This window comes from Rana temporaria, chromosome 8 (assembly GCF_905171775.1).
Source record: "Rana temporaria chromosome 8, aRanTem1.1, whole genome shotgun sequence".
Classification (NCBI taxonomy): domain Eukaryota; kingdom Metazoa; phylum Chordata; class Amphibia; order Anura; family Ranidae; genus Rana; species Rana temporaria.
The window spans coordinates 16,945,231-16,965,689 of record NC_053496.1 but is presented as its reverse complement, the minus strand read 5'-3'; the positions used below and the strand labels follow the sequence as shown (position 1 = coordinate 16,965,689).

The 20,459-nt window shown below is 47.0% G+C and overlaps 1 protein-coding gene across 1 annotated transcript in view; it reads left to right on the top strand.

The window, feature by feature from the left end:
• CPXM2 (carboxypeptidase X, M14 family member 2) overlaps positions 1-20,459 on the top strand; it is a 185,152-nt gene that overhangs the window by 79,386 nt on the left and 85,307 nt on the right. The window contains exons 6-7 of the mRNA XM_040361343.1: positions 11,986-12,070; positions 17,459-17,609. Of these exons, the coding sequence (XP_040217277.1) occupies positions 11,986-12,070; positions 17,459-17,609 (236 nt within the window). The remainder of the gene's footprint in view (positions 1-11,985; positions 12,071-17,458; positions 17,610-20,459) is intronic.

The following is a 20,459-nucleotide window of genomic DNA, read 5'->3' as shown; positions in this document are numbered from 1 at the left end:
CACGCGATCGCTCGTTACAGGCGGCAGGTCAGCTCCCCTGCGTGAGAGCACGTAGTATAACGTCACCTCGCAAAGCGGCCACTAGGGGGGCGCATGCCCCCTGCTCGCTCCTGACTCCCGCGCGCGCGCCCGGCGGACGCGATCACCGCCGGGCACCCGCGATCGCTCGTGACAGAGCGAGAACCGGGAGCTGTGTGTGTAAACACACAGCTCTCGGTCCTGTCGGGGGGAAATGCTGATCTTCTGTTCATACAATGTATGAACAGCGATCAGTCATTTCCCCTAGTGAGGCCACCCCCCTACAGTTAGAACACACCCAGGGAACATACTTAACCCCTTCCCTGCCCCCTAGTGTTAACCCCTTCCCTGCCAGTGGCATTTTTATAGTAATTCAATGCATTTTTATAGCACTGATCGCTATAAAAATGCCAATGGTCCCAAAAATGTGTCAAAAGTGTCCGAAGTGTCCGCCATAATGTTGCCATAATGTCGCAGCACCGCCATTACTAGTAAAAAATAAAAATATTAATAAAAATGCCATAAAGCCATCCCCTATTTTGTAAACGCTATAACTTTCGCGCAAACCAATCAATAAACGCTTATTGCGATTTTTTTTTTACGAAAAATATGTAGAAGAATACGTATCGGCCTAAACTGAGGAAACAATTTTTTTTTTTAATATAGATTTTTGGGGGATATTTATTATAGCAAAAAGTCAAAAATATTAATTTTTTTTCAAAATTGTCGCTCTATTTTTGTTTATAGCGCAAAAACTAAAAACCGCAGAGGTGATCAAATATCACCAAAAGAAAGCTCTATTTGTGGGAAAAAAAGGACGCCAATTTTGTTTGGGAGCCACGTCGCACGACCGCGCAATTGTCAGTTAAAGCGACGCAGTGCCGAATCGCAAAAAGTGGCCTGGTCTTTGACCAGCAATATGGTCCGGGGGTTAAGTGGTTAAAGGCGTTTCTTGCCGGAAGCAGCTCTAGAGCCATTTTTTCCTCCACATTTCAGTATCAGACCTACATACTTTCTAGTAAATTCCATTTTGTGGGAAAGGAATATGATTGACTTCTAGAAGTGGAATTTTGTCTTTACTGCTCTTCAGGAACGATTGTGAAATAGGATTCCAGTAGTAGTCCTACAAACTTTCCGATCGTTTACTGATTGTTAATGCCCTGATGTCTTTTTTTCCATTTGCAGTGTGAATTTTATAGCCCTGGGTTTTATAGCTTTCTTGTGAAATGTGTCCTGTCATGATTTACAGTCCAGCCGATGTTTTGGTTACAGTAAAGTTTTCCTCTCCTTCAGTAATCCAGTGGGATTATTCAGTACAGCATTGCGGAGAGCTGCCTATGTGCAAAGTGCAGTCATGGGGTTTCATTTAAAGTGTATCTGCGGTCAGAATGAAAAATCATATAGTCACTTCCACATTGTATTTCAATTATTTATAGCCTACTCCTGTTACTCTGAACAATTAAGAAGTTTGTAAACTTACTTATTAACCACTTCCTTACTGGGCACATATACCCCTTCCTGACCAGGTGAAATTTCAGCTTCCGGCACTGCGTCGCTTTAACTGACAATTGCGCGGTCGTGCGACGTGGCTCCCAAACAAAATTGACGTCCTTTTTTCCCCACAAATAGAGCTTTCTTTTGGTGGTATTTGATCACCTCTGCTGTTTTTATTTTTTGCGCTATAAACAAAAATAGAGCGACAATTTTGAAAAAAAAAACAATATTTTTTACTTGTTACTATAATAAATTGCCCAATTTAAAAAAAAAAAAAAAAAATTTTTCTCAGTCTAGGCGATACGTATTATTCTACATATTTTTGTTAAAAAAAAAAAAAAAAAAATCGCAAGAAGCGTCTGGTTTGCGCAAAAGTTATTGCGCTTACAAAATAGGGGACAGAATTATTATTTTTTATTATTTTTTTTTACTACTAATGGCGGCGATCAGCATTTTTTTTCGTGACTGCGACATTATGGCGGAGACATCGGACACTTTTGACACATTTTTGGCGCCATTCACATTTATACAGCGATCAGTGCAATAAATATGCACTAATTACTGTATAAATGTGACTGGCATTGAAGGGGTTAACACTAGGGGGTGAGGAAGGGGTTAATGTGTACCCTGAATTGTGTTACTAACTGTGGGGGAAGGGGGGTGACTGGGGGAGGTGACCGATGCTGTGTCCCTATGTACAAGGGACACAGATCGGTCTCCTCTCTCCCCTGACAGGACGTGGAGCTCTGTGTTTACACACCATCATTACACACAGAGCTCCACGTCTTGTCCCTGTAGCCGCCGATCGCGAGTCCCTGGCGGACATCGCGGCCGCCAGGCACTCGCATCGGCATCTCAGCGATGCGGCGAGCGCGCGCCTCCGCCGGACGCGCGCGCCCGCGCCGCTGGCTGCGCGCGCAGGCCGTAAAAACACAGCCAGTCAGAGATGTAGAGCCACCCTGCGGCCGTACAAAGTCGTACGGCCGTCGGGAAGTGGTTAAAGATCCTCACATATTTACCTGGAATTCTGGGACACGTATTTACTATGCCTTGTGGGAAGGCCCTGCTGTGTCACACATTTCATAGAGCCTGCCTTCTGAACTGCAGCCCCGCCCCCCTACAGTTAGAAACACAGATGAGGTCACACTTAACCCATTTAGCGCCCCCTTGTGGTTAACTCCCAAACTGCAATTGTCATTTTCACAGTAAACAATGCATTTTTAATGCATTTTTTGCTGTGAAAATGACAATGGTCCGCCATAATGTCGCAGTCACGAAAAAAATCGCTGATCGCCGCCATTAATAGTAAAAAAAAAATAATGAATAAAAATGCAATAAAACTATCCCCTATTTTGTAAACGCTATAAATTTTGCGCAAACCAATCGATAATTTTTTTTTACCAAAAATAGGTAGAAGAATACGTATCGGCCTAAACTGAGGGAATAAAAAATTATATATTTTTTGGGGATATTTATTATAGCAAAAAGTAAAAAATATTGAATTTTTTTCAAAATTGTCGCTCTATTTTTGTTTATAGCGCAAAAAATAAAAACCGCAGAGGTGATCAAATACCGCCAAAAGAAAGCTCTATTTGTGGGAAAAAAAGGACGGCAATTCTGTTTGGGAGCCACGTCGCACGACCGCGCAATTGTCAGTTAAAGCGACGCAGTGCCGAATCGCAAAAACTGTCCGGGTCCTTTACCTGCCTAAAGGTCCGGGTCTCAAGTGGTTAAGAAACGCATTTAAATTAAAGTTTTTGTGCCCAGAGTTAAGCTTTAATTATTTAGTCTTTGTACAGCATCATTTCTTTCAGAATTGAATAAGTCCTTTGTGTTTGTCTTCTCTTTCTATCCAGCTCTAAATGTCCTATTTTTCTTTATTTAGCATTTTGTCTGTGTGCTGCTCATTACATACATGAAGGAAAGAAAGGAGCCCAGATTAGCATACCCTTATTATTAGGAACAAAATACATCTGCTGCCTGATCCTGTCTCCTCCTGCAGCTTCACGCCTTGTCATTCCTTTCACAGCCCTGTGCTTTATCACACTTTTTTCTGCTTCTCCGTGGATTTAACTCACAGTGCGTAGCTTGGATTTAGTTGCTGAGGATTAGATACAGTTTTCTCTTTTTTTGGCACCATCTCTAAACCCCACTCAAGACCAAAAGTCACAAGCTCCTGTTTTGATACCCCCCCCAGAATGCTGTTGTGTGGCCCGATTTTAGAATTCTATTTTTGTAGCCGTGATAAAAAAGATCCCTCACTATCACGATCTCTTGGTGGCACAATACTGCTGTGTGTCTGGGAAAGTGGTAACCAGACAGCCCCCCTACCAATTATTAACAACTTCAATACCGGGCACTTTTACCCCCTTCCTGCCCATGCCAATTTTTCAGCTTTCAGAGCCGTCGCACTTTGAATGACAATTGCGCGGTTGTCAGGTGACAACTGCACCCCGTTGGGGTCAGGGATGAACCACAGGATAGTGAACCCTATAGCCGACTGCTGCAATCAGTGAGGAAGCGTGAACCCAAGATCGCCCAGGGCGCGGAGTCTAAGACCCAGCTTCGTGTTCACCGGAGCCTCTAGTGGTGAGGGTGGCCTTCTCCGCAGCTGGATCCAGGTCGCGACCCCTGGGATCCCCTAGGTCACGCTCCACAGAGAGAGAAGGGAAGCAGCAAGCAGGACAAAGGGTAGTGATGGGTAAGCCGAGGTCAGGGCAACAAGCAGACAAGGGTAACCGAGGGACAGCCAAAAGGTAAAGGGCACAGGCAAAGAGGAGAAGTCAGGGACGAGCCAAAAACAGTAAACAGGAAGGTAATCATAGCACACTGCAGACAGGAACTTAAGCAAACAACACTGTTGAACAGCACTGCAGGCCTGTAGTGCAACAGTTAATATAGACTTCCTGGGATGGCCTGGGTGGGGCCATACAGGAAGGAGAAGTGATAAAAAGGGAACCAGAACAGAGCCAGGCCTCTAATGAGCAGATGGAAACAGGTAAGCTGCCAGACTTTATTGTATATCCATGACAGCGGTCATGCAACCCTATCAGGGCCGCTATCAGGAATTATGGGGCCCCTTGCACAGCTATAGGCATGGGCCCCCTGGAGCAGAGAATTGCCGCCTCAAATTGAGAAGCAGGGGGGGGGGGCTGCTGCGAATTGGGGGGGTTGCCCTGGGGACCTCTGGGCCCCTTACAAAAAAAGAAATAAAAAGTGTATATATATATATATATATGTAAAAAAGGGGGTAGCCATCCGGGGCCCTGGGGACCTCTGGGCACTTTAATAATAATAAAAAAAAAAGAAATACAAAAAAAGGAAAAAAAAATCTATAAAAAAAAGGGGGAGTGGGGGTTGCCACCTGGGCCCATGGGGACCTCTGGGCCCTTTAATAAAAAAAATATATAAAAAATAAATTAAATGTTATTAAATAAAATAAAAAAGGGGGCCCCTTACAAAAAAAGAAATAAAAAGTGTGTATATATATATATATATATATATATATATATATATATATATATATATAATGTGTAAAAAAGGGGGTAGCCATCCGGGGCCCTGGGGACCTCTGGGCACTTTAATAAAAAAAAATATGTAAAAAAATAAATTAAATGTTTTAAAAAAAAAGGGGGGGGTTGCCATCTGGGGACCTCCGGGCCCCTTGGGACCTCTGGGCTCTCACAGCTGATCACATGTAAACAAGGAAATACTGGTTATTGGCTTTCCTCTCCTTACGCTTAGGGCCCTTTTACACGTGCGGTCGTACAGTATGTCCGTATTTCATCCATCCATTTTTGGATGAAATACGGACATACAATAATCCCTATGGGAAAAAAAAAGGGAAGATAAACTGCACTAATGTGACAAAATGTACCTGTAAAATCACGGGTATAAAATTGCCCCCCAGTGGCCGGAGGACGCGAGGGCGTCAAAAGACGTCCTCCCGGATTTTTAGAGCCACCTAGAGGCCATCTTTATACTACGGCCCGGGACTCAAGTAGTTAAAGTATGGCAACAGCTGCACTTAAAATGCCATGTTATAAGGTAGATTTCCCATATAAAATGTAGCACCCTAATGTTTAGAGAGGGTTGCTATTAAATTTATTTGCCAAGCGATAATTGCCTTGGCCAATTGTTAGGAGGTTAATTTATTTTGCCCTAAATCTGGAATTGCTGCACTTCTCTCTTCTGTCGCTAGATTGACAGGTATCTGGTGACATTAGATAAGACAAGGGCATGGCAAGGACAGATTAGGGATGAATGGGGTCTCTTAGCCAATGGGCAGGGTTTTTTCTGGGTCCCTTGGCCTGCTGGGAGAACCTATTTATTTGGGTGGAGTCAGGTTATTGGGGTTCTGTGCCATCTGGACAGCTGTCTGGGTGGACGTATGTTGTATTGCCCCGGCTGCTAGGCCAGAAACCTAAGGCCTACCTGGGGGACATCTGGCTGCTAGGCTGTTTGAGAGCCTATCCTGAAGTAGTGCAGGGTTGGGACTGCGGGCTTGTAGTCCAACCAGAAATAACGGTTCCGCCGGCCGGGGAACCAGTTGTGGTGGGAGGTAGAGGGGAAGCTGTTGCCACAAAGGGGCCTTCCACCTTGTTCCCGGGAACCACTGTGAGTAAGCTGAGTCCAGTACCAGAGCAGACTTCTCACCAGCCGGGGACAGTGAATTAGTGGGAAAGTATCAGCAAGTGCCAAGTCAGGGACCCAGCGGGACAGCAGAGGTGACACTTGTGGTGTGCCAAGCCAGGGACCTAACGTGTCAGCAGGGGTGGAGCTTGAAGAGTATCTGTGAGTGCCAAGCCAGGGACCCAGCAGGGAAGCAGGGGTGACTCTTGAGGAAGATACAGTGAAAGAACTCAGGGGATCCAGTGCTAGTGGATCTGAAGTCTAGTGAGAGAGACTGGGAGCTTGTTGAGTGAAGGCCCACAGTGAGTGAGTGTAAAGAGAACTGTTTGTGTTGCAGATAGTTGAATACCATTACCGTTTGTAACAGCTACAAGATTGTTGTTGCCATAGGAGACAGCGGTCCTACCTATACAGAAGTAGTGTCCAGCTGGAGGCCTTCACCTGTATAGCTGTCTACCTATAGAAGTCTCGTAGTCTGCCAATTAACATTGCATCTACCTAAGGGAGTGCTGCCCTAACCCTCTCTCCCCCAGTTCTGTTTAAGAGACAATAAATCTCTTTGCATTTAAAAAGTGTCTGGCACCCACCAGTTCATCTTGCATTACACCCACCATGCCTTGTAACCCACTCTACACAGAAGGATGTCAGCTGTCCCTAACTCTGGAGGTCACCATTGGGCTTCAGGGGCCCCGGGATTGTTCTACAAAAGGAAACATTGAGAAAGTATAGAGGCTACAGTTATTGAATTATTTTTGAATATACAAATTCCTTGGCTATTTTGCTGATCCAGTGGCTTTAGTCAGGGCCATCTTTAATGTTGATTGGATTTTGGGCAAACATTTTTTTGTGGCCCCCCATGCAATTTTGCTCTACACCTGCTCTGAAACATACAATAAATAACAGCTAGACTAAAAATCGGTTTACTGTATCAGATCAGGCAGTGATTGTGATTGGTTACCAGAGGTTACAGCATATCATTACCACTTACTGGCTGGTTGCTAGAGGTTACAGCACACATTACAGCTCACTCATTCGTTGCTAGAGGTTACAGCACACATTACGGCTCACTGATTATTTGCTAGAGGTTACAGCACATGATTTATTTTTGTTGATTGGTTGCTAGAGGTTGTACAGTAATACTGATTGGTTGCTAGAGGTTGCAGCACATCATCTCCTCACTGCAGAGGGGCATGATATACATATGAATGCGCCTTTATTTACATATGAATGCTGCCGGCCTCAGCTATTTACATATGAATGATCCTGTTATTTATATTTGAATGACAGTTGTTTACATGTAAACACAGGTAGCTAGATTCAGAGAGACTTAGGCTGGCGTATCAGTAGATACGCCAGCCTAAGTCAGAATTTGCGTCGGCGCTAATTTAAGCGTATTCTGGTAACCAGATACGCTTAAATTAGGCTCAGATACGAGCGGCGTAAGTGTCTTACACCCTCGTATCCTAAAGTGTAATTTTTAGGCTGACCACTAGGTGGCGCTTCCATTGCGGTCGGCGTAGAATATGTAAATCACTAGATACGCCTATTCACGAACGGACGCCCGGCCGACGCAGTACAGATACGCTGTTTACATAACGCATTAGCGGCCTAAAGTTATTCCAACAAATAGTTGGAATAGTAATGTTAAGTATGGCCGCCGTTCCCGCTTCGAAATTCGAAAATGTTACGTTGTTTGCGTAAGTCGTCCGTGAATAGAGATTTACGTAATTTACGTCCACGTCGAAATCAATAGGCCCGTGCGGCGTACGTTGCCGCAATGCACACTGGGAAATGTAGGCGGACGGCGCATGCGCCGTTCCAAAAAAACGTCAATCACGTCAGGTCAAGCCCCATTAACATAAAACACGCCCCCTTAGCCGAATTTGAATTAGGCGCGCTTGCGCACACCGCATTTACGCTACGCCGCCGTAACTTAGCAGGCATGTACTTGCCTCGCTAACTTACGGCGGCGTAGTGTAAACATGCTAAGCTACGCCGCCGCAAAGTTAGGACACCCTACATGAATCTAGCTATTGGTCTGCAGGTGAGATATCTGTACACAACAATAGGGCGGAGCTGGGCAGCATTAGTAGCAGCACTTCACACTGAGATATCAGGACACAGCACAGGACTAAAACTTCAAGGGACAAGGGAATTTAAACTGGGATAGTTGGCAAGTATGAGGCAGCTTCTTTGCGCCCCACAAAAATCACAGGGCCCAGGGCAGCTTTCCCTTTTGCCGTGCCTTAAAGACGGCCCTGGCTTTAGTACTTTCTCAGAAAACAAGCTTGCAGATTAGGAGCGCTGCCTTTATTCTGGCTTTCCTGAATTGCACACTTTCTAGTTTACCATTTCAAATAAAACTGAAAATGGCCAGGTAACTATCACTGGTAACCTCTGCATTGCTCTTGGTACAGGTTTCCTTTAAATGAAAATGATGCTGCCTGGTTCCTGAGTAGATCCGCAGTACACATTTCTGTAATCTTAGATTCCTTCTATTTGCTTCTCACTAACAAGGCATCCTCTGAAGACTGTTCCGTAATGAGAATAGCGATGCTACACAACTATCTATTCATTTGCTCCGCAATGAAGTAAATCCCTATAGTCCAAAGAGGTTCTAATGACTGTTCTGACCTTAACCCCTATCACGCTGGAGCCCTCTTCCTGCTGATTTCATCGTCTCCCTCAGCAGCTCTGTGCCTACGCCTGGTGAGATAGGCACATGGGCGAGAGCAGGTGTCGCGGAGGAGGTATCTGTCTCTCTCACTTGTTCTATTTACAAGGCACCAGCTGTTTCTCTACAACAGACTAGAGATGTGACACACAAATGACAAAACACACACACACACAGTTGGTTGCCTTCCTGGAATCAGAGCTGAACTTGTGGCTGTTGTGGTCTGTCTAGAACGAGGAGGAGGACGTAAAGTGCCCAAGTGTTAGACGTGCTGGCCTTATGCGGCATCACCATTTACCATCCAATCTCTTTATAAGTTAATACCTGCATGAATTATGGTGTGACCTACTTATAGAAGCACCTTGATGATAGTGCATGGCTTCTATCAGTGGCGCAAACAAACTGGGGGGGGGGGGGGAGCTAACAAACTGAAAATAAAAAAACAAAAATCAAACGCAGCCACTGTGCCATCAAATGCGGCTACTGTAACTATCAAGTGTTGCCAGTGTGTGCCCCATCAATTTCTGCCAGTGTGTGCCCATCGATTTCCGCCCGAGTGCCCCATCAATTGCCGCCAGTGTGCCCATCAATTGCCGTCAGTGTGCTGCCAGTTTTCCCCACCAATTGCCGCCAGTGTGCTGCCAGTTTGCCCCATCAAATGCCACCAGTGTGCTGCCAGTTTGCCCCATCAAATGCCACCAGTGTGCTGCCAGTTTGCCCCATCAAATGCTGCCAATGTGCTGCCAGTTTGCCCCATCATATCCTGCCAGTGTGCTGCTAGATTTGCCTCATCAAATCCTGCCAGTGTGCTGCCAGATTTGCCCCATCAAATGCCGCCAGTGTGCCCCCCCACCTGGCACTTACCTGTCTCGGTCAAAGTTGTCCTCAATGTCTTCTCCCTTCTCCCGTCCTCTTCTGTCTTCTTCTATGACACAGTGACGCTGTGTCACTGCGCCTGTTGCTTCAGCCAATGAGGTGACCGGTGTGTTGTCAGTTTTCCCCATCAAATGCCGCCAATGTGCTTCCAGTTTGCCCCATCAAATGCCGCCAGTGTGCTTCCAGTATGCCCATCAATTGCCGCCAGTTTGCTGCCAGTTTGCCCCATCAATTGCTGCCAGTTTGCCCCATCAAATGCTGCCAGTGTGCTGCCAGATTTGCCCCATAAAATGTCGCCAGTGTGCTGCCAGTTTGTCCCATCAAATGCAGCCAGTGTGCTGCCAGTTTTCCCCATCAAATGCCACCAATGTGCTGCCATTTTGCCCCATCAAATACCACCAGTGTGCTGCCAGTTTGCCCCATCAAATGCCGCCAATGTGCTACCAGTTTGCCTCATCAAATACCACCAGTGTGCTGCCAGTGTGACCATCAATTGCCACCAGTGTGCTGCCAGTTTTCCCCATCAATTGCTGCCAGTTTGCCCCATCTAATACTGCCAGTGTGCTGCCAGATTTGACCCATCAAATGTCACCAGTGTGCTGCCAGTTTGCCCCATCAAATGCCACCAGTGTGCTGGCAATTTGCCCCATCAAATGCCACCAGTGTGCTGGCAGTGTCCCCATCAATTGCCGCCAGTGTGCTGCCAGTTTGCCCCATCAAATGTCGCCAGTGTACTGCCAGATTTGCCCCATCAAATCCTGCCAGTGTGCTGCCAGATTTGCCCCATCAAATGCCGCCAGTGTGCCCCCCCCCCCCACCCGGCACTTACCTGTCTCGGTCAAAGCTGTTCTCCGAGTCCTCGATGTCTTCTCCCTTCTCCTGTCCCCTTCCGTCTTCTTCTATGACACAGTGACGCTGTGTCACTGCGCCTGTTGCTTCAGCCAATGAGGTGACCGGTGTGCTGTCAGTTTGCCCCATCAAACGCCACCAGTGTGCTGCCAGTTTTCCCCATCAAATGCCGCCAATGTGCTGCCAGTTTGCCCCATCAAATGCCACCAGTGTGCTGCCAGTGTGCCCATCAATTGCCGCCAGTGTGCTGCCAGTTTGCCCCATCAATTGCTGGCAGTTTGCCCCATCAAATACTGCCAGTGTGCTGCCAGATTTGCCCCATCAAATGTTGCAAGTGTGCTGTCAGTTTGCCCCATCAGATGCCACCAGTGTGCTGCCAGTTTTCCCCATCAAATGCCACTAGTGTGCTGCCAGTTTGCCCCATCAAAATGCCACCAGTGTGCTGCCAGATTTGCCCCATCAATCATTTATTGAGGCCCCTTGGACCATCTAAGGGCACTGCAAGGGTAGATTTTGTCTAATTCCCAAAGTTTTACTTCAAAGCCTTGGAATCGAATAGATCCTTTGTATCATATAAAACACAGAATGTGAGTTTGCTATTCTGTGTATTTCATAAATCAGCCAAACTGGGAAGATTTACAGCAACACAAGTGGAGCTGTTACCCAAGGCAGCCACAAAATTCATTTTAAAGGAACACTAAAGGCAAAAAAAAACAAACATGTTATACTTACCTCCACTGTGCAGCTTGTTTTGCACAAAGTTTCCCATAACCCTGTCTTCTGGGGTCCCTCGGAGGCTGTCTCGGCTCCTCCTCGCAAAAGCTTTCCACCTTCATGCAAGCTCGCATGGTGGAAAGCTTTTGCGAGCGCGCTCCCGTGGTACAGCGGCGGGCATAGCCGCCGACTGTATCACTCGGGCCCAGGCGCGCTGTGTCATCCGCTGTGATTGACAGCAGCGCCAGCCAATGGCTGCGCTGCTATGAATCAGTCCAGCCTAGCCAATCAACGGCCAGGCTGGGAACCGAAGAGGATCACGTGGATGCGCGCGGGACTTTCGAGGGGTCAGGTAAGTAAAACGGTGGTTCGGGGGGGCCCGGTGCCGTCGGATGTTTTTTCACCTTAATGCATAGGATGCATTAAGGTGAAAAAACATTTACCTTTACAACCCCTTTAAGTGTAAACCAAATAGGTTTGTACAGATACTGCTTATGGTCTGATTTTATGAAAACTGGACTAGAAAAGAGTCGAGCCCGTCAGAATCGTTCTGATTCTAAACAAAAGATGCGACTTGTTCGATGGCTATGGGAAGCAGCTCCATTTGTGCTCCAGGTTTTGTCAGCATCATCTCAGAATATGGCTGAAGGTATTTGTGAATAGACCAGGGGTTAATGGAGAGTGGCAAGTTAGATATTAGAATTCACTCAATTTATTTGTCTTTATAGGAGTGACTGGGTGACGTCTTTTAGAGTGATGATCAGCAATGACAGCCACAGCTGGGTGGCAGCAAAGAACGGAACTGGAGATGGGGTAAGGCAGTTACATTTATATGTCTATCTATAGCTATATGTTGCAGTGCATTTGGTTCTTTAATAATAGAGCAGTGTTTCTCAATCTTATTATTCCAAAACCTTCCATGTCCTAATAGGAAAAATAGGATAGGTTTGTCCAGCACCCAGACCATGGATTCTGCTAATGCATGACATAGAATGGGTGTACTGCCCTGTGCTCATTATCTGCCCCCTTGATCTGGCTGCCCATTGTTGGCACGGAGAAGTGGCGGCTGGTAGGATTTTTGTTCGGGGGCGGCAAACAACCACCCCCCGGATTCGTGGCACTAACAACAACCCAAACAGGCGTCTGTCGGTTGGTCTGGCACTTACCTGGATGGATAGATCAAGATAGATGGGGGGTGTCACCTAGGATGGCGGGGTCCAGGTAGCGGCTCCAGGCTAGCGGGTGTGGGGTCCGGGCAGCGGCTCCAGACAGAAGCTCCAGGCTACCCACCCTCCATTAGTAGACTCCCCCCCTCCATTAGTACAGACTCCGCCCCATCCATTAGTACATACCCCCCTCCATTAATACAAACTCCTCCCCCCCCATTAGTACAGACTCCCCCCCTCCATTAGTACAAACCCCCCCTTTATTAGTACAGACTCCCCCACCCACCCTCCATTAGTAGACTCCACCCCTCCATTAGTACAGACTCCGCCCCCATCCATTAGTACATACCCCCCCCCATTAGTACAAACTCCCCCCCCCCCATTAGTACAGACTCCCCCCCTCCATTAGTACAAACCCCCCCTTTATTAGTACAGACTCCCCCCCCCCCCATTAGTATAGACTTCCTTCATTAGAAAAATAATATAAATGTCACCGGCACAAGAGAGAGTTGATTGGCACCAGCCAAGCAGATACTGGCTGGAAAAAGCGCCCAGAGGCGATTCAGTTCGCATGCGTTGCGCTATACAAGTCATTCATTCATTCATTCATTCATTAACGATCTGCTGCAGTACTATATGCACCTCCAAAAGGAAGTGAAAAAGTATGTACCAAAAAATGTTACTGCGCTGATTCACTCAAAAAATATTTTTAAACATACTGTAAAATGTATTAAATTAGATTAAATCCGGTGAAAGTGTTGGAACTATGTGCACAGTGTGCAAACATATCCTTAATAAATATTAGGTTACGTGCAAAATAAGCATAAGAAAAATGTGCAAATATGCCCTTTTCCTAAATTATGTACAAAAAATGTGCAAAAGAATAAATATATATATATATATATATATATATATATATATATATATATATATATATATATATATACCCAACAAGGAGAGGAGGAGAGAGGGGAGCAGTGAACACTCTGGCGCTTGAGCGCCCCCACCTCTGTGGCGCCTGGGTGAACTGCACCCCGTGCAGCCGTCTCGGATCGGCCCTGAGTTTTCCGCCCTGTTATATATATTTTATTAAAGAGCTCAGAGGTCCCCAGGGCCCCACGTGGCAAACTCCATTTTTTTTATAAATGTTTATTTTTTTATTTTTGTATATCTCTGCTCCAGGGGGCCCATGCCTGAAGCTGTGTAAGGGGTTCCATAATTCCTGACGGCAGTTGCTAGCAGTCCACTTTATTAAGTTTTTGAATTTTTTTTTTCTTTATGGAAGTTGGCTGCATGTTTTTAATATTCAGCTTTTGGTCATATTATTCTCCAGTATCCCCTGTGCAAGTGGTTAATGTTACTTACCCATAAGCTCTCAGTGGAATCTTGAGCGAGACCTCAGAACCGCATTCTGCTGCCAGGTTTTTTTCTGGAAAGAAGTCTCTTTTCATAAAACCTCAGTTTATGAATCTGTGGTTTTACTAGCAGCGGTTGAGCGCCCAAAATCCCTATCCTGAAGGATTAGCAGATAGGAAGAGACCAGGCTGCCAGGTCAGTCGCTGAAATGCAGCACATGTGAAATTCATATTCCGCATGGCAGTGAGCTGAGATGAAGGGACACGACTTGTAGTAATTACTCTACAAATATGGTGCTTAATTGCTACAAGGCATTTGAATTGTGGGTGTCCTGTTTAAGCAAATCTGTCATGAGACAAATATTTGGGCTATCATTATATAAATGCTAACTGCCTGGCATTTTCTTGACCCTTTGGTTCAATACAGTCATTCTCTTGCAGTGGCAGTGCGTCCATAGAGGGCACATGGGCGCCGCCTCCCCTATCCATGCTTCCGGCCCCCTGATCTACATATCAGTGGCGCCAGACCATGGATTCCAGTGCGGTGGGGGTGGCTTTTTTAATTGGCTTCAAAAAAGGGTGAGCTTGGAGCGCAGAGCATTGTGCTCTGAGGCCAACCAGTTGACCACAGCAAATTCATTTTCGCTATTATCAAACTAAAGTTCCTCCCTGCCAATCAGGAGGCAGGTCTGTGAGACCTGTTTCCTGATTGGCCAAAATGTCAAGCGATCCTATTGGATGCCGAGCGCTTTGGTGGAAGACACACGGGGGGAGGAAGCTGAAGGAGTGGACACCGGAGCCGTCGTGGCCGCTGCCCACACTCCAGGAGAGGACACCACAGCCCCGCCACATGAGCGGGTAAGTGCCGGGGTGGAGCGCCTGGGCCGCACCACCCGCGCGTGGGGGTAATTGGGGGTGGAGTGCTATGCCACGCCGCCGGGGGGGTGTTGTTTGTTTGATGCCCCACCCCAAAGAAGAACCCACCAGCTGCCACCGTTGTTTTGGAACAAGCATGAAGATCAGGATTTAGAGAAACCTCAAAGCTTCATAAACATACTGGCCGGGATTCAGAAAGAACTTACACCGACGTATCTGTTGATACGCGGCGTAAGTTCTAGGATGCGCCGTCGTATCTATGCGCTGTATTCAGGAAACAAGATACGCCTGAATTTTGCCAAGATACGGCCGACGTAAGTCTCCTACGCTGTCGTATCTTGGGTGCATATTTACGCTGGCCGCAAGGGGCGCTTCTGTAGATTTACTTGTCAAATATGTAAATGAGCAAGATACGCCGATTCACAAACGTACTTGCGCCCGTCGCAATAAGCTACGCCGTTTGCGTAAGGCATTTTTCCGGCGTAACTTTACCCCTCATAAAGCAGGGGTAAGTCATGTTAAGGTATAGACGTCGGAAACGTCGGAACAGCCGTCGTATTTTACGTTGTTTACGTAAGTCGTACGTGAATGGGGCTGGGCGTAGGTTACGTTCACATTGTATGAATGGAGCCGGCGTATCTTAGGGAGTAAATTCAACGTGATTCTGAGCATCCGCGCGCATGTGCCGTTCGTTCGGCCATGCATTTACATGGGGTCACGCTTCATTATAATACTACACGCCCACTGCCTTGCTACTTTGAATTAGGCGGGCTTACGCCGGCCATTTTACGTTACACCAGTGCAAGAAAGGGAGCAAGTGCTTTCTGAATACAGTACGAGCCTCTCCAAGTTACGTCAGCGTAGCGCTTATCAGATGCGCTACGCCTATCTAAAGATGCGCCGATCTCTCTGAATCCCGGCCTAAGTGCGTGTAAAAGCAGGCGTCCCAATACTTTTGGTAGTATAGGGTACGTCCAGGGGCGGATTGACAACTCATGGGGCCCCCGGGCAATAGAAGACTATGGGGCCCCTGGGCTTACAGATGGCCACCACGCCAGGAGGCAGTGCAGAGGCGGGGCAGCTAAAATCTCGGGATTTTCACATCAGAAGCATGTTGGTTTCAGACATATCAGGGACAGATGTAAAAAAAAAAAAAAACACAGATTTTTACATACTGTCCCTGGTTTTACTGAGCCTGGCAACCCTGATGGGGCCCCCTAGTGACATGGGGCCCTCGGGCAGTGCCCGAGTGACTCAATGGTCAGTCCGCCCCTGGGTACGTCCAAAGCTTCATCCCATTTTTCAACTTTGTTACACCTAGGTAAATTGCTGTCACTTTGACAACCTTGTCCCAGTTTGTGTTGAAGGAATGCAAACAGCCTCCTGTGTTAATGACAGTGGTTGGAACAAACTTTAACACTACCATGGGGTGTTTGAGTAGTTGCAATGACAGTAAAAAAATAAAAAAAATTGTGAAAAAAAAGAAGAAAAAAACTACAGAAAAAAAAGAATGAGTGCAGCCAACACATCCAAGGACTTGAAAGCTGTAATATATTACTTTCTTGGTCTTCTTGGGTTTAAACACATTTTAACCACTTAAGGACCAGCCCATGTACATATACGTCCACAATATGGCACGTACAGGCACATGGGCGTATGGGTACGTCCTCGCCTATTAGCGGGTGGGGGGTCCGATCGGGACCCCCCCCGCTACATGCGGCGGTCGGGTCCGCTCGGGGAGCGATCCGGGACCACGGCGCGGCTATTTGTTTATAGCCGCTCCGTCGCGATCGCTCCCCGGAGCTGAAGAACGAGGAGAGCCGTGTGTAAACACGGCTTCCCCGTCCTTCACTATGGCGGCGCATCGATCGCGTCATTCCCTTTATAGGGAAGACACGATCGATGACGTCATTCCTACAGCCACACCCCCAAACAGTTGTAAACACATACTAGGTGCACCCTAACTCCTACAGCGCCACCTGTGGTTAACTCCCAAACTGCAACTGTCATTTTCACAATAAAGAATGCAATTTAAATGCATTTTTTGCTGTGAAAATGACAATGGTCCCAAAAATGTGTCAAAATTGTCCGAAGTGTCCGCCATAATGTCGCAGTCACGAAAAAAATTGCTGATCGCCGCCATTAGTAGTAAAAAAAAAATAAAAAATAAAAATGCAATAAAACTATCCCCTATTTTGTAAACACTATAAATTTTGCGCAAACCAATCGATAAACGCTTATTGCGATTTTTTTTACTAAAAATAGGTAGAAGAATACGTATCGGCCTAAACTGAGGAAAAAAAATGTTTTTATATATGTTTTTGGGGGATATTTATTACAGCAAAAAGTAAAAAATATTGCTTTTTTTTCAAAATTGTCGCTCTATTTTTGTTTATAGCGCAAAAACTAAAAACCGCAGATGTGATCAAATACCACCAAAAGAAAGCTCTATTTGTGGGGAAAAAAGGACGCCAATTTTGTTTGGGAGCCACGTCGCACGACCGCGCAATTGTCTGTTAAAGCGACGCAGTCCCGAACTGTAAAAACACCTTGGGTCTTTAGGCTGCATATTGGTCCGGGGCTTAAGTGGTTAATCAACACACACAGTTAAATGAATACGGGCTTTTTCACAATACCTGTGCTGCTTTCACAGATGATTCTGATTAATCACTATGGGTTACTTATTGTATAAGATCTTTACTGTCTGAATTCATTCTTTCCTTGGATAAAGGATCCATTATCTCGGGCATGTCGGTGTACATTTGGCTTTCTGTATCTTAGTAGAGTACTTGTCGTTTTTACAGCTATTTCCTGGCAACAGTGAGAAGGAGATTCCTGTCCTGAATGAATTTCTAGAACCCTTGGTTGGCCGTTATATTCGGATTAACCCCCGCTCTTGGTATGAGGATGGGAGCATATGTATGAGAGCTGAAATACTCGGATGTCCTCTGCCAGGTTAGTAGATCATAACAAGTTGGTTGAATTAAAGTCGTTGTAAACTTCAGACATGAAATATGAACATAGCATATTCTTCTATACTGTTAGGTAGATTCAGGTAGGGGCGCGCAAATCTAGGTCGGCGTAGCCTAGCGTGTTTACACTACGCCGCCTTAAGTAAGAGAGGCAAGTACATGATTCACAAAGTACTTGCCTCCTTACTTAGGGCGGCGTAGTGTAAATGCGGCGGGCGTAAGGGCGCCTAATTCAAATGGGTTGGGGGGGGGGGGCGTGTTTAATGGTAATGAGGCTTGACCTCACGTTTTTGATGTTTTTTTATCACTGCGCATGCGCCGGGCGACTACATTTTCCAGTGTGCATTGCGGTTACGTACGCTGCACGGGCCTATTGATTTCGACGTGGACGTAAACGACGTAAATCCCGATTCGCGGACAACTTACGCAAACGACGTTAAAAATTCGAACTTCGCGGCGGGAACGGCGGCCATACTTTAACATTGTTATTCCACCTAATAGGTGGAATAACTTTAGGCCTCCTAAGGCCTTACGGAAACGGCGTAAATCGACTGCGGCGGCCGGGCGTAGGTTCGTGAATCGGCGTACAAACTCATTAACATTATTCTAGGCCGACCGCAATGGAAGCGCCATCTAGCGGCCATTCGAAAAATTGCAATCTAAGATATGTTTAAGCGTATCTCTGTTTGAGCATACGCTTAAACATACGTCGGCGTAGATTCTGAATTAGGCCGGCTTATCTACTGATAAGTCGGCCTAACTCTTATATACCTATGTGTACTTGTACCCAAATTGGTGTAGTGCAAAAAATACATTTGCACTAGATCTCTATCACTAGCAGTGGCGTAGCGTGGGGGGTGCCAGGGGGGCCACCGCCCCTGGGCGCAGAATTTAGAGGGGCGCTGTCACAAGTATGGAGAGGAGGGAGCACCAACAACAGATGGAGCATAAGAACATATGCATAATGTCACCACTCCAGGCTTTACCAGTCATTATCAAGCACACTCTCCTCTTCCCTACAGCCACCGCTGTCTCACACAGTGGATCATGTGACCAGATAGGAGCTAGCTGAAAATAGGTAAGTCCATGGGTCAGGGAGGTGCAAATTACTTGCCTCGCCCCAGGCACTGACAACCCACGCTACGCCACTGATCACTAGGGCTATGAATCAGCAACCTTAGATGTAGAAACAATGTGCAATATCATGTACAGTACCTCACAAAAGTAAGTACACCCCTTTTAGCAATGCACAGCTTTACAGTTGAATAACACAGCTCAGGGTTTCAGCAGACGGGTATTTTTTGGGTGTAAGGACATCCAAGCTCACTACATACAGCATCTCACTAAAGTGAGTACACCCCTCACTTTTTTGTAAATATTTTATTCTATCTTTTCATGTGACAACACTAAAGAAATGACACTTTGCTACAATGTAAATTTAGCACTACCCCAGGAGGAGCTGCTGGTTTGTTTTGGGTGGCATGTTACCTCCGTGACTTTGCCGTCTAGATTAGTTGATGAGAGCCGTAGTAATGTAATGTCCACACAGCAGGTGTCTTTTTCTTGTGCTTTTATTTACCCAACAAGGTAAAACAGTCGAACTTGGTGAAGAATAGAAAAATAGCGGAGATGGAGAACACAGATTCAGGTGTAGGTAAAAGGGAAACAGTCCTGCTTCCAACGACAAACTTTCACTTCGCCACTCCAGCCGGAATGGGTTTAGCGCACCTGGACAGGCCTCTCTCACAAGCCTGGCAGCCAGAATGACACTCGAACTTGGGATTACAGTATTTATCGGCGTATATCGCGCACTTTTTTGCCCTGAAAATCAGGGCAAAATCGTGGGTGCGCGATATACGCCGATACCCGCTTTCCCGCGCCGAGTTTTGAATACTGCGCCGACATATACCGAGCGCAGTACACTCGGGTATAGTTGGCCAGTCTCAGCTTCTTCCGCGGTCACGTCCTGGACGTACAGGACGTGAGCGCGACAGTTGCCGAGCCTGCCCGAGTTTACTGCGCTCGGTATATGCTGGCGCAGTATTCAAAACTTGGCACGGGAAACGAGCGGGGAGGACGTGAGGACGCCGCAGAAGGACGCCGGACCCGCCGAAGAGGACACCGGACCCGCCGAAGAGGACACCGGACCCGCCGCAGAAGGACGCCAGACCCGCCGAAGAGGACACCCGAAGCCGCAGAAGGACGCCGGACCCGACGAGGCCGCCGATGGACGCCGCGCAAGACACCAAAACTGTAAGTACAAAAATAACGTTTTTTCCACAGGATTGGGGGTCACTTTAGGGGTGCGCGGTATACACGGGAGCGCGTTATACCGCGATAAATACGGTAAGTCTCTGCCACAGACCCTCCCAATGGTTGCAGAAAATAGTGGTCCGAAGTCCTCTTGACTGGACTTAACACCTGGATCTCCTTCAGGTAGTTAAGATTAGGTTACCGACTGATAGGCGACCAACATCTGGCCTCTCAGTGTCCGGTTCGCCTGGTCCCCGATGGATGGTCAGGCCCCTATTGGAACACCAGCCTCTCTTGGCACTCCTCAGGCAGACTCTCCACCGAACAGCTTCCTCCAACAGGACGGACAGCCCAGGACCTCCTTAGGAGGGACCCAAGGGTCCCAAACGGCTGATCAAATGCTCCGGGCCAACGTGGTCCCGAAGCCAGGATCTCTGCAAAGCACGTGCACCACGGCCCGGAAGGCCATTTGCCGGGGCGCCGTGGAATGGCTACCCTGAAGGTGGGCGCCACACGAGGAGAAGACCCAGGAAGATGGCGTCTGCCCCATAAATACCCCTCCCCAGCATGCAAAGTGAGG